At 41.3% G+C, this 14,265-nt stretch overlaps 1 protein-coding gene across 1 annotated transcript; it reads right to left on the bottom strand.

Annotated features, from left to right (window-relative positions):
• Positions 1-6,425: 6,425 nt before the first annotated feature.
• On the bottom strand, positions 6,426-12,840 carry LOC110913329 (leucine-rich repeat extensin-like protein 5). The gene is made up of 2 exons (XM_022158166.1): positions 12,769-12,840; positions 6,426-7,637 (listed from the first exon to the last, which is right to left on the bottom strand). The coding sequence occupies exons 1-2, from the start codon at positions 12,838-12,840 to the stop codon at positions 6,426-6,428; spliced, it is 1,284 nt and encodes a 427-aa protein (XP_022013858.1).
• Positions 12,841-14,265: the final 1,425 nt, after the last annotated feature.

Here is a 14,265-nt window from a genome sequence, read left to right as displayed (position 1 = left end):
AAGTCGGTTACAAGCAATGGACAGGCAGCTGTCCAAAACATACTGCCAGCGACGGTCTTACGGACCGTAAGCTTGAGGCCTTACGGTCCGTAAGGACCTCTTGCGGACCGTATGCTACATGCCTTGCGGTCCGTAACCAACTTTACTGAAACATAGTTCAGGTGCCTTCTTTACGGACCGTAAGTCTAGGGCTTTGCGGTCCGTAACCGTTCATGCGGAACAGAATCTATATACCCTGCTTACGGACCGTAAGCCAAGGGCCTTGCGGTCCGTAAGCGATGACCAGAGGACAAAAATTTTGCAACTTTAAAGTCTTGACCATGCATTTACAAAACCGAAACATGCCTATCTTTTGCAGCTTGTGGGACCATCTGACCAACCTTTGCATGAGGAGAAGACTCTTACATGTCCCCTATTTCATTTATTCACAAAGGTCTTGACAAATTGACGGATATTTCAAAGGAATGGGTCTTGAAGTTTTTATAGAAGTTGGCCATTATATAACTAATGTTAATCACAAGGATTTTATTAAATTTAGGAGTAGTAACAACCTTCATTTCCATAGTCCTTAATAAAGATGAACTTTATTTATTGAGAACAACCGGTTATTGTACGAGATGATCATAAACTGATTTAAGGATCTTGGGATTTATAAAATGTCGGGTCGCTCAGAGGTGATTTAATAACATGTCGCCCTTGGGTCGTTCAGCGGTAATTAAAATACATGACGCCCCTTTTTAAATAAGTCCTACCACATATCTCTTTATTAAATCCGGTTTCTCTGACACGTCTGTCAAAGAGGACACGTGTCTTTATTTAATTGGACAGGAATTTTCGAGGTGTCACATCCTCACCCCCTTAAAAGAAATCTCGACCTCGAGATTTTTATTGAAATAACTGAGGGTACTTTTCCTTCATCGTGGACTCTAACTCCCACGTATAATCAGGACCTCTGCGGCCCTCCCATTTGACCTTGACAATGGGCACATGCTTCCTCCGAAGCTTCTTTACCTGTCGGTCCTCAATCGACACAGGTTTTTCTATAAACTTCAAGTTTTCATCAATATGCACATCTGTATGCGGGATGACTAGCGATTCGTCAGCCAGACATTTCTTCAAATTGCAGATGTGGAACACATTGTGAATACCACTAAGCTCTTCTGGTAAGTTTAACTTATAAGCCACTGATCCTACACATTCGATGATTTCGAATGGTCCAATGTATCTTGGGCTCAACTTACCTTTCTTGCCAAATCTCATTACCCCTTTCCAAGGAGACACTTTGAGCAAAACTTTATCGCCAACCTCGAATTTGAGGGACTTCCGCTTACCATCGGCATAGCTTTTCTGCCTATCACGAGCAGCTTTTAGGTGCTCAGTGATTTGGGCAACTTTGTCAGTCGTCTCCAGGACTAACTCAGGTCCTGATACTTGAACATCTCCGACCTCGGCCCAGCAAATGGGCGTTCTGCATTTCCTACCATATAGGGCTTCAAAAGGCGCAGCCTTAATGCTGGAGTGGTAGCTATTATTGTATGAGAACTCTATTAGAGGCAGGTGTCTATCCCAACTTCCTCCTAGGTCTATCACACATGCACGAAGCATGTCCTCTAGGGTTTGAATAGTACGCTCACTTTGCCCATCCGTCTGAGGATGATAAGCCGTACTAAAATTTAGCTGCGACCCTAGAGACTTTTGGAAACTTTTCCAGAAGTGAGATGTATATCTGGTATCTCGATCAGAGATGATGGATACCGGTACGCCATGCAGAGCTACTATCTTATCCATATATAATTGGGCTAACATGTCAGAACTGAAAGTTTCTCTAATGGGTAGGAAATGAGCTGACTTAGTCAGTCGATCCACTATCACCCAAATGGTATCATTTCCCTTTGGTGTTTTAGGCAACTTGGTTATAAAATCCATCGTTACCATCTCCCATTTCCAGGTGGGAATCTCAGGTTGTTGCAGCAAACCTGACGGTTTCTGATGCTCAGCTTTAACTTGAGCGCACGTCAGACATTTAGCCACATGGGTGGCTATAGACTTCTTCAAGCCTATCCACCAATAATTTGCCTTCACATCCTAGTACATCTTATCCGCTCCAGGATGGACGGAATATTTAGAACTGTGGGCTTCCTTAAGGATGACGTCACGAAGACCTCCATAAATAGGAACCCATATTCTTCCATTCAATCTCAAGATTCCGTCCTTGCCATAGGATAACTGTTCTTCAGTCACTCCTAGGTTCTCATTGGGGTAATTAGCTTCTAGCACTGCTTCCTTCTGTGCAGCTAACAACCTTTCATGCAGACCATTCCTGACCTCAATGCTTTTGGCGTTGATTCGGATTGGCTTTATCCTTTCTTTTCTACTGAGGGCATCTGCGACTACATTGGCCTTGCCTGGATGGTATCTTATTTCACAATCATAGTCATTTAGAGTTTCCATCCATCGCCGCTGCCTCATATTCAATTCTTTCTGGTTGAACAGGTGTTGCAGGCTTTTGTGATCAGAGTAGATCACACACTTCGTGCCATACAGGTAGTGCCTCCACAACTTTAGTGCAAATACAACAGCACCCAATTCTAAATCATGAGTGGTGTAATTTTTCTCATGCACTTTCAATTGTCGTGAAGCGTAGGCGATGACCTTGCCTTTTTGCATTAACACACAACCCATCCCGGTGTGTGATACATCACAATAGACTACAAATTCATCAATACCATCAGGTAACGTCAACACAGGAGCGTTACTTAATTTCTGCTTCAAAGTATCGAATGACTCTTGCTGCTTAGGCCCCCAATTGAATTTACTATTCTTGCGAGTCAGCAAAGTTAGGGGTGATGCAATTCTTGAGAAATTCTCGATGAATCTCCTGTAGTATCCAGCTAAACCTAGGAAACTGCGAATTTCCGTAGGTGTCTTTGGTTCTTGCCAATTCATGACGGCTTCAACTTTAGCGGGATCCACTTGAATACCACGCTCACTGACCACGTGTCCAAGAAATTGGACTTCTCTCAACCAAAACTCACATTTGGAAAACTTGGCATACAGCTTTTCTTGGTGAAGCAGCTTTAGAATACTGCGGAGGTGTTTCTCGTGATCAGCTTTACTCTTGGAATAAATGAGAATGTCGTCAATGAAGACTATGACGAATTTATCCAAGTAAGGTTTGCAAACGCGATTCATGAGATCCATGAATGCGGCAGGTGCGTTTGTGAGCCCGAAAGGCATCACTAGGAACTCGTAGTGGCCATAACGAGTCCTAAACGCAGTCTTATGAACGTCTTCTTCTTTGACCTTCAACTGATGATATCCTGATCTCAGATCTATCTTGGAGAAGTAGCTTGCCCCTTGGAGTTGATCGAATAGATCGTCGATCCTGGGTAGAGGATACCTGTTTTTAATGGTAACCTTGTTGAGTTCTCGATAGTCGATACATAGACGCATCGAACCATCTTTCTTTTTGACAAATAGAATTGGTGCTCCCCAAGGAGATGAACTAGGTCTAATGAAACCTTTAGCCAATAATTCATCTAACTGTGTTCTCAATTCCTTCATCTCCGTTGGCGCTAGTCTATACGGTGCCCTAGCAATCGGTGCGGCTCCAGGAATAATATCGATTCTAAACTCCACTTGTCGGTCTGGTGGCAAACCAGGCAGTTCTTCTGGAAATACTTCAGGGTATTCAGATATAACGGGGATATCTTCAATCTTCGGCTTTTGTTCATCAATGGTTACCTGTGCCATATAGATGACACAGCCATTCTTCAAACATTGGGATGCCTTGAGCATAGACAACTGCTTAGGCAATCCATGACGAGTATCTCCCTGAATGGTGAGTGATTCACCAGATGGAGTCTTGATTATTACTTGCCTTCTACTGCATACAATCTGGGCTTGGTTATGCGATAACCAATCCATACCCAATACTACATCGAAACCAGCTAACTTGAAGGGTAGCAAGGATAGAGGAAAAGAGTGGTTCCTAATGGATATAGCACATCCATCTAACACAGTCGAGACTGTTTCTAAGGTACCATCTGCTAACTCTACCTCATACTTAGCACTAAGGGTTTTAACAGGCAATCTTAACAGCTCATAGAATTTACTATCCACAAAAGATTTATCCGCGCCCGAATCAAATAATACTCTTGCGAAAACGTCATTAATGAGAAACGTACCAGTTATGACGTTGTCGTTCTGGATGGCTTCTTGGACATTCATTTGAAAGACCCTAGCGTTGGTCTTCTTTCCATCCTCAGCCTTCTTGGCGTTCTTTGGGCAGTTAGTCTTGATATGCCCTTTTTCGTTGCAACTAAAACAAGTTGCATCCTTTATTTTCTTGCATTCAAGAGTCCTATGCTCAGAGGACTTGCATATCCCACACTTTTTGGACTGGGACCCCTGTTCAAACCTGCACCTCCCAAAATGGTGCTTTTGACAGGTTTTGCACTTGGGCCTATCGCCCGATCGATTCTCATTCTTCCTGGCATCGGAGCCCTTCTTACCCTCACGGTTTCCCCTATGCCTCTTGCTTGATCTGTGAGAGTTATCATCTTCCCGTTTCCTTTTGTCAGATTCCGAACTTTTTAGAGCCCTCTGTCTTGCTGCATCTTGGGTGAGTGACAGAGATAAGTCGGTGACAGATCGAAACGTAACTGGTCGCGAGGCCTTCACACTGGCCTTGATTTCAGGGGCCAAACCCCCAATAAAACGCGCGATCCTTTTTGGTTCAGGGGTTACCAGGTAAGGTACTAATCTGGATAAGGTGTTAAAACTGGTGAGGTATGCTTGACAATCAAGGTTCTTCATAACCAAGGATAGGAATTCAGATTCAATACGCTCAACCTCATGTTGAGGGCAGTAGTTTTCCTTGATAAGAGCAACAAACTGCTCCCATGACATACTATACAAGGTAGCTTTCCCAGATGCCTGGATCAATGCTCCCCACCAAGCCAACGCCTCACCTTTGAAGGATTGTGATGCAAACTTCACCATGTCCCTCTCAGCACATCCACTAATGTCTACCACCGTCTCAATCTCATCGAGCCATGTCATACAATCAACTGCCCCTTTCTCCCCTGTAAACTCTCGAGGTTTACATGACACAAAATACTTATACGTGCAGCCTTTAGCACGTGGAGTTTCATCAACCACAAGCTTTTTAGGGTGAACACTGTTTTCATTGGAGGAATGACGATCCTCATCTTTCTTAGGTTTGGGAGAAGCAGGTGGCTGCTTGTTGCGAACCTCAGAATGGTTCTTTGGCTTAGCATGAGGTGCAGACAGGGTTCTACTGTGGGTTTCACTGAATTCACTATACTGTCGCGCTAAGGCTTTGTCAACTGCTTCATTTACAATTGCTTTTAATTCGGCACTGGTTACTAGAAACTTTACATCATCACGGTTCTCAACCGGATGGCTATTGGCTTCCTCTGATCTAGTCATGTAGCTTCAACACTACATATAATTAATAGACAAGGTTTTACTTAAAGGCTCTTTTATAGTATTTTATGTTCTATTAACCAAGGTTTTAAATTGCCATTTTAGGTTAATTTATTGAAACATTAGGATGTTATTATCCTACAATACTTTAATCATTAGCACATAGGCCTAGTCACAAGGACAATAAAGATATTTCAATAACCAAGATTTTACAATATCTAGGTGTTTTAGGTCGAATCATAGTTCTATACCATTAATTAACAGGGAGTCATGAGCTACCACTGTCCTTAGTCACGGAGGACATTTAATTATTGCCCACGGGCACTTCACTTTCAAAGAAGTGGTTAATTAATTTAAGGGAATTTTAAAATTAACCCAAATATACATGGCCTGTGTGACTTTACTGATTCACAGTTTGCCAAGAGCTTTAACATACTAGATGTTAATAATTTGGAATCTATTATGTGGGTTATACCATCTTGGCCAGGTTTTAATAACACAAGGGCTAGGTTTTACCTCTAAGATTCTTTTAATAATTAACGCAGAACAGTCCTAAATTGAGATGTTAATTATAGATCTTAACCTAATTATGGAACTACCATCTTGGCTTTGTTTTACAAAGCTAGGTCTTGGTTCACTTTAGATTTTACCAATTAATTATAATGGCAGATCCTTTTTTAAATATTTCATTTATTTTCATAATTTATGCATGCAATAATTAAAGAAACTTAATTAAAATATTTCACACATAGTTTTAAGACAGTACTACAATTGCCCAAACGGGACTTCTACTAAAATAAATGAAAATGCCCACGCAGGGGCGGGAAACAAGAACAAACCCACGCAGGGGTTAACTAACCAAACTTGCTCACGCAGGAGCGGAATACAAACCACAAGCTCACGCAGGAGCTGAATACTGGAATAACAAGTCCACGCAGGGACTGAATTACAATACGAATAAGTAACAAGGGTTTTCAATGACCCCTCCTCTTCGATTTCCCCTTAAGCAAATCTGACAGCCCCTTGAAGAATCCTTGCCGCTCTTTGCGGTCTTCACGAACTTCTTGTTCGACTTGGCTCAGCCTCTCAAGAACTTCCTGTTGAATCGGTGGCTGAGGCGGCTGATACACCGGCGGAGGAGGTGGCTGATGCTGGTACCCATAAGTCGGGTAACCAGTAGTCCATGGCCCTCCATATGGTCCTTCAGGATGAAGAGCATTGTAATCCCGAGCTACTAGGTATGGATCTACCTCTGCATAACCGTAGTTGTAGTTGTAGTGGGTGTGTGCCGGCTGCTCAAATGGGTTGTACGCCGCTGACCCAGCATATGCAGGAATCGGGTTATCGAAACCCAGAGGTGGTACCACAGGTACTGAGTTGACATCTGGTATGGGGCTTGACGGACCACCATCATAGGGGTCTTCTTCCTCCTGAAGTGGGGGATAATGGCTGCCACTAGATGGCTGGGGAGTAGCAATCCGAACTCCACCTCGCACGGACATCCGTGCATTAGACCTTCTTCGCCTTGGTGGCTCCGGAGGCGGCTGCTGCGGCTCTACTGGCGGTGGCGGCGGTGGCGTGACTGCCACAAATTGATGACCCACTGAAGGATCCTGTTGTTGCTCATGATGCGAGTGTTCAGACGGTGTGAAGTACCAGTCAATGTTTCGGAACCTTTCCTCGTAGCTGTCTGGACCACGATATGGCGATCCATGAAATGATGACCCATCTGATATCTCGATGGGATGGTTCGGCGTTCCTGATGCTGGCTCCACGGGGTCAGTATCCTCATCCATGTCGTTCTCCTCTGGAAAGTGGTCTCCCGGTCCGAGTGGGTTAAAACCCATGGGTTCAGGCAAAAGGTTAGCCGGGTTAAACCGGCTTTGGAAGACGGGTGTTGGGCTGCCAAAAGAATGGTGAGAATTGGATCTTTGGAGAGGTATGAAAGCTGGAGGCTGGTTATTGGGTTCGTTTTCAGAATTGGGCCCAAATGAATGTTGGTACGAAGGAGAGGAGCTAAGGGATACTGATCGCCTTCCTGGTTCGACATAGAGTCTCCAGGGCTCTTGCGGGCTGGTGCTCATAGTAATGGATGGGGTTCGCCGGTGCGAAGGCCCGGCTTCGTGATCATGACCTGTCACGGGTCCTTTGCCTCTACCTCGAAGGAATCTGGGTGGCATGATGACCTGCATATAATATTTAGATAACCACAACAATATAGTTATAAAAGACTCAAAAATAAAACAAAGCAGAGTTGTCCTATGTTCAATGTCTAGACTTGGAACTCGAAGAATGTGCAAATTTGTGCACTGAGATTAAACACAAAAGGCTAGTGTTTAATTCACTCAGTGTTGGCTCTGATACCAACCTGTCACACCCCTAATTTCCACGTATCACCGGTGGGCCCGGTGGGGGATTCCGTGACGTAGTTGATATCATCATATGTCAAACAACACAAATTATAATGCACAGCGGAAGCAAATGAAAATAGATTTATTTCAACTATTAATTGTAATATCAAGTATCACAACCAGTCAAAATAGATCCACAGGCGGATCGAAGTAAAAAGAAAGTTATTGTTCAACAGATTACGCATCCCAAAAGCTTGCGAGACTCTACGATGCTAAGGAGAAACCAGCCTATTCCGTATAGCACCTGCACTTAATCTTTTTGGGGAAAATACGTCAGTTTGCACTGGTAAATACAATTTAACTGACTCATTTTAAAAATATTGGTTTTAAATGCACAGGGCACAAAACATTTTATAACTTGGGAATAATTAAGCAGAGTTAAACTTGTAAAAGATTTACATGTTTGTTGACCGTTCAGTCGCCCGATTCGTGTCGGGTTTAAGGTTAAATGACACACCACATGGTATAAGTCCGCGGCGGGAAGCCAACGTTAATACCTTAAAATAATAGACATAAAACCGGGTGTACGCCTACACCCGACTGTCGAGGTTGTGGCCAAAAATGATGCCAAGGATATCCGGGACATGGTCATTAAGCTCCCAAAGGTACAAGAAACAAACAACACCAGATTTTCAAACGGGTCCCATTGGTAATACCCATCTACTAATGAGATGGAACCAACCGCCCGACCAAGCGGTATATTACATACCGTACCCCCAAGCCCGTATAGGGAAAATAAGTTAAAAGTATTTACCTGAGCAAGTATAACCACAATTTCAAAAATGCACGTATCTTTTACTGGGCTCCTATTCTGGAACGAAGGTTATAATAACCTATTAGAATCCTAACGGGTCTTTTAACATAGCCTAAGCTTAGACCGGTTAGTTTCAAAGAGTAGTTATGGTTTATTCGCGAGGAATGCGAAAACCGGGGAGGAATGTGATTTAGACCCTACAAGCTTGGATACTTGTATAATATGGGTAAACTAAATACATCCTGAATTTTGAGACTTAGATGATATGGTTTGACCCGCTTCGGCTAATATGTGTGAACTAGTCACATAAGCCGATCCGAACGCGAAAGTGCGTAACGAGTAACCACATAAGTCATATGCAAGTTTCCTGAGATTATATGCACCGAATATGTTGTAATATCATAAAGGTATGCCCAAATATGCCCCAAATGTTTTTATATGCCAATTACGCCTCATAAGGGCATTTTAGTAATTTTACATAGGCTAAAAAGGGTAAAATGGGAAAATCTGAGTTTCCAACTTTAGGCTACTGTTATAATGTATATTTTTATAAAATATATCAGTAGGTTTTAGGCCTTTTATATAAAATCTTATTTTGACATATACTATGTCGTAAAAATGCCTAAAAAGGCGGTTTGGAGCCATTTCCGGGTTTTAAAAGAAATGCTGATATTTTTATATTTCCAGAAGGCTCAAAGTATGATATTTAGTATAACAAATCAGTTGGAAAAAGGCTTCGGGTCAAAAGGTTATGTAAAACTCATTTTATGACCGAAAAGGGTAAAACCGGCATAAGCCGAAAGAAGCTTAGAACCTCTAGTTATGCTCAGCCTAAAAATAAATAAAAATCTTTAAAATTCCCAAAATATTATTTTATAACAGTGGGTATAAAGTTTTGGCATAAAAATTCGGGTTTAGATAGGCTATGCGTTAATTACGCTAATAATTTACTAAGAAAGCCTCTATTTACGCTAATAAGCATAACTCTTAATCTAGACCTCAAATTGATGTCAAATTTTGGGGACAACTTTATATTTCAGTAACTAAGGTGTCTACCCTTTTACATTTTCAAAAATTATGATTCTTGGACATTCGGGCATAATGGTCAACATATGGGCTTTTAGCGGAAACATGCATACGAACTAAATATCTAATGAACCATATTGTGTAATCACAGGAGGATATACTAACATGTTAATAGGTCCAAAAGAAGCTCTAAGGCAGATTCAAACTTGCCTAAAACGGGTCAGAACTGAAAGTCAAAGCGAAAGTCAAACTATGCGACTTTCGGTTCCGAACCGGGTCTAAACAGAAAATTGTCGAGTTGAACATGTTGGAACATGTTCTTACACTTATTACCAAGTTTTATAAATTTTCAAACAGGTTACATACAACCTACATTGCTAATTATGCGTTAATTCAAAGATAAGCATTCTGTTGACTTTTTCTAATTAGCTTTGACTCGACAATTAACATGCTTAGAATGGGAATCTGGAAATACCCTATTAAAGGTTTGTTACCCACTTAATTACCTTCCTAAAGGTACTTTTAATTCGTGATTAGACAAAGTACATTATGCTTAATCACGAAGTCAAACCTTAATTACGACGGTTTGACTTTTGCTTAATTAACTAAGCTAGAAAGGATTAAAGAGGGTTAAGGACACTTACAAGAGTCCTAAGATGGATTAGAGAGCCTAAGAATTTGACTTGGTGACCAGAGGAGCTCCAGAGAATGTTTAGCCAAGGTTCCAAGATGAGCAAGTTCAAATGATCAAACTCAAGCTCTATTTATAGTGAACCCAAGACTCTTGGATCAAGCCAAGCAAGTCTAATGTTGATACAAGATCATTACATTTGTCCCTAAGGGTCTAAAAACAGCCTATGCAGCCCATAGAAACCAAAATTTACGATTTAAGTCGGTTACAAGCAATGGACAGGCAGCTGTCCAAAACATACTGCCAGCGACGGTCTTACGGACCGTAAGCTTGAGGCCTTACGGTCCGTAAGGACCTCTTGCGGACCGTATGCTACATGCCTTGCGGTCCGTAACCAACTTTACTGAAACATAGTTCAGGTGCCTTCTTTACGGACCGTAAGTCTAGGGCTTTGCGGTCCGTAACCGTTCATGCGGAACAGAATCTATATACCCTGCTTACGGACCGTAAGCCAAGGGCCTTGCGGTCCGTAAGCGATGACCAGAGGACAAAAATTTTGCAACTTTAAAGTCTTGACCATGCATTTACAAAACCGAAACATGCCTATCTTTTGCAGCTTGTGGGACCATCTGACCAACCTTTGCATGAGGAGAAGACTCTTACATGTCCCCTATTTCATTTATTCACAAAGGTCTTGACAAATTGACGGATATTTCAAAGGAATGGGTCTTGAAGTTTTTATAGAAGTTGGCCATTATATAACTAATGTTAATCACAAGGATTTTATTAAATTTAGGAGTAGTAACAACCTTCATTTCCATAGTCCTTAATAAAGATGAACTTTATTTATTGAGAACAACCGGTTATTGTACGAGATGATCATAAACTGATTTAAGGATCTTGGGATTTATAAAATGTCGGGTCGCTCAGAGGTGATTTAATAACATGTCGCCCTTGGTTCGTTCAGCGGTAATTAAAATACATGACGCCCCTTTTTAAATAAGTCCTACCACATATCTCTTTATTAAATCCGGTTTCTCTGACACGTCTGTCAAAGAGGACACGTGTCTTTATTTAATTGGACAGGAATTTTCGAGGTGTCACATGCTTTCCGCTAGGAGACGTTAGTTTTATTTCCTTTCGGAAACAAACCACCTTTGCGTGGTAACGGGATAGCCAATCCATTCCCACTACCACTTGAAATTCTCCCATCGACATCGGGATCAAGTCTATTGTGTATTCCTCGTCATCAATGTTCATCGTACAGTTTTCCATACATCGCAAACAATAAAGCTTTTGTTATTACCTATCTCTACTTCTAAAGGCATAGGTAATTTTGTTAGAACAAATGAAGGGTGTCGAATAAACCCATATGAAACAAAAGATTTATTCGCACCAATATCAAATAACACACGTGCGGGAACTGAATTTACAGTGAATATACCTGAGACCACGTCAGGTTCGACCTTTGCTTCAGCAGCGGTCAATTGAAAAGATCTTGCTTTGGCTTTTGAGGCTTCACCTTTCGAGTCTTGCCCTTCTTTCTTCCCAACCAATTCCGGGCATTCCGATCTTTTGTGACCCGTTCGGTAACAGTTGTAACAAACAGTCACTTTCTCCGGACATGATATAGCCATATGTCCCTTTTTTCGACATATGGGACAAGGCTTATCTTTGAAGCGACATTCGCCCTTATGATTCTTGCCGCAGATTTTGCAACTTGGCGTACCGCCCTTTGCATCTGATTTCTTCGTTGTTTCATTCGTTCTTGCTTTCTTGGTAGGGCTTGGATTTATGTCTTGTGCCCTTCGTTCACCCCGCTCTATGCTCTTTTTCAGCTCAATCTCCCTTTCCCGAGCGGCATTGACAATCTCGGTAAGGGTCTCGTACTTTGAAGGGGTTATGAACTCCCTATATTCTGCGCTTAGCATGTTATGGTAGTAATAAACCTTTTGCTCTTCGTTCGTTATCAGATCGTCACAGAACTTCATTTTGTCCATAAACATCCCCGTGATCTTGTCTATGGATTCACCCTTATGTCTGAGTTGCATGAACTCTTCCTTGATCTTGTTTATAACCGCTTTGGGACTATGGTGTTTAAGAAACGGCGTCTTAAACTCCTCCCATGTCATGGCCTTGGCCGCTTCGCTTCCAATCTCCTTCTTTTTATTATCCCACCAGTCTTTCGCTTGACCTCTTAATTGACCCGTACCATAAGCTACGTAGTCATTCTCATCGCAATGAGTTCTCTCGAATACTCCCTCGATATCGCCTATCCATCGTTGACACACGATTGGATCAACCTCCCCATTATATATAGGTGGTTTACAAGCTATGAATTCCTTGTATGAACAAGGCTTTCGTTCCCCAGATTTTTCCTTTGCTAGATTCGAATTATCTTCTAGCTTCTTGATTCTCTCTTCTACTACTGATAAAACCGTATTTTGGATTTTATCAATGAAGTTCGATAAACTGTTTTCGATCGCCTTCCCAACCTCCTCGGCAATCATTATTCTCATTTGTTCGGTGACTCTTGGCACCGCATCACTATCACCTCCGCCCGCCATCTTTGATACTGAAATGTTTACATACATTGTTAAACATTTCATTTGTAACACATGTTTTACTTGTTTTGATTTGATCAAGTTCGTGACTTGACTCAATCATTCTTGTTTCATGCCTTTCTTGTGTTTGAGTGTGTTTACACACTCTTGATTCTATCGTTCTTGTTTCATGCTTTTCTTGTGTTTGAGTGTGTTTACACACTCTTTTCCATGCATATTTGTTAGTGAATTATTTCTATACTTCTTTAATTTTACTTAAGCAATTACTCTTACCGGATGTTGATCAAGCTTGAACCGAACACTTATTGGCAACCTTAAGCTCTGATTACCAACTTGTAAGAACCAATTTATAATACTAGATTTGACAACATAGAACCTTGCATTTAACGCCAAAATGACGACTTATCAAAAACTTTCAATAGTTTGAAACATAACTAGACACAACAACATGTAATATACTTACGAAACCGTAATAAAAGGATAACTACAATTGTTTACATAGTTTTTAAAACAAAAGATCATGTGCGGAAGCGTTTGTAAGTGTGTTCGGTTCAGATGCATGCACTTGATCATCATCCTTCACTTGAGTACCTGAAAACTAATGTTTTAAACAAGCATTAGAGTTATTAATGATGGGAATTCATGTATTCGGATTAGGTCCGAAAACTTATTCAAGAAAATGAAATAAAAATTTCATCAAGCTGGGTTCCACCGTAATTTACGGTGTCACCGTAAATTACGGTGGGTTCTGGGCACTTTGGAACCTACCGTAAAGCAGTAGATCCCCACCGTAGCATTTTGTTGGCCACCGTAAATTACGGTGTCACCGTAATTTACGGTGGGCCCTGCACTTGTTTTCTTGCTTATTGATCTTGAGCATTCAAGTTCCGTTTTGTAGAGAAATGACCTTGAACATATTTATCACCCACCCAAGGCTAATTACCCATATTTGAGACTATTACCCGTTATCACTTTTTGTTATCCCATAAGGGATCGCTCACGTATCGATCTATATGATTAAATCCAAGCTTTCGTATTTGTCATCTATACTACTAGTCACAATTATCAAATCTAGTTCACAACTCCTATACAAGGAGTTTAAACTTCACAACTAACATGGCATGTCAATTTACAACTTACACAATGGTTATAACCATGCATTAAGTGATGGCGTCTAGCTTCATGTTTATTACAAGACTTGTTTTGACCCGTTTGGGTGCTGAATTAAGCACCATCCAGGGCATGCAAGTATCCATGTTTGTCACTTGTTTTGACCCAATTCAATTGTTTAAGACATTAGTCATTTTCGTGACATATTGGTAAATCTTAGTTATCATGTCTCAGAATTGACTACATAAAACTAACAATTAGGTATAGTGTAACGAAACAATAAATTTCGTACCTTTAGAGCGCGTCTTTTCCTCGTGA

Source organism: Helianthus annuus, chromosome 11, assembly GCF_002127325.2.
Source record: "Helianthus annuus cultivar XRQ/B chromosome 11, HanXRQr2.0-SUNRISE, whole genome shotgun sequence".
Lineage (NCBI taxonomy): Eukaryota > Viridiplantae > Streptophyta > Magnoliopsida > Asterales > Asteraceae > Helianthus > Helianthus annuus.
Note: the sequence above shows the minus strand (reverse complement) of the source record. Positions and strands in the feature narration are given on the sequence as shown.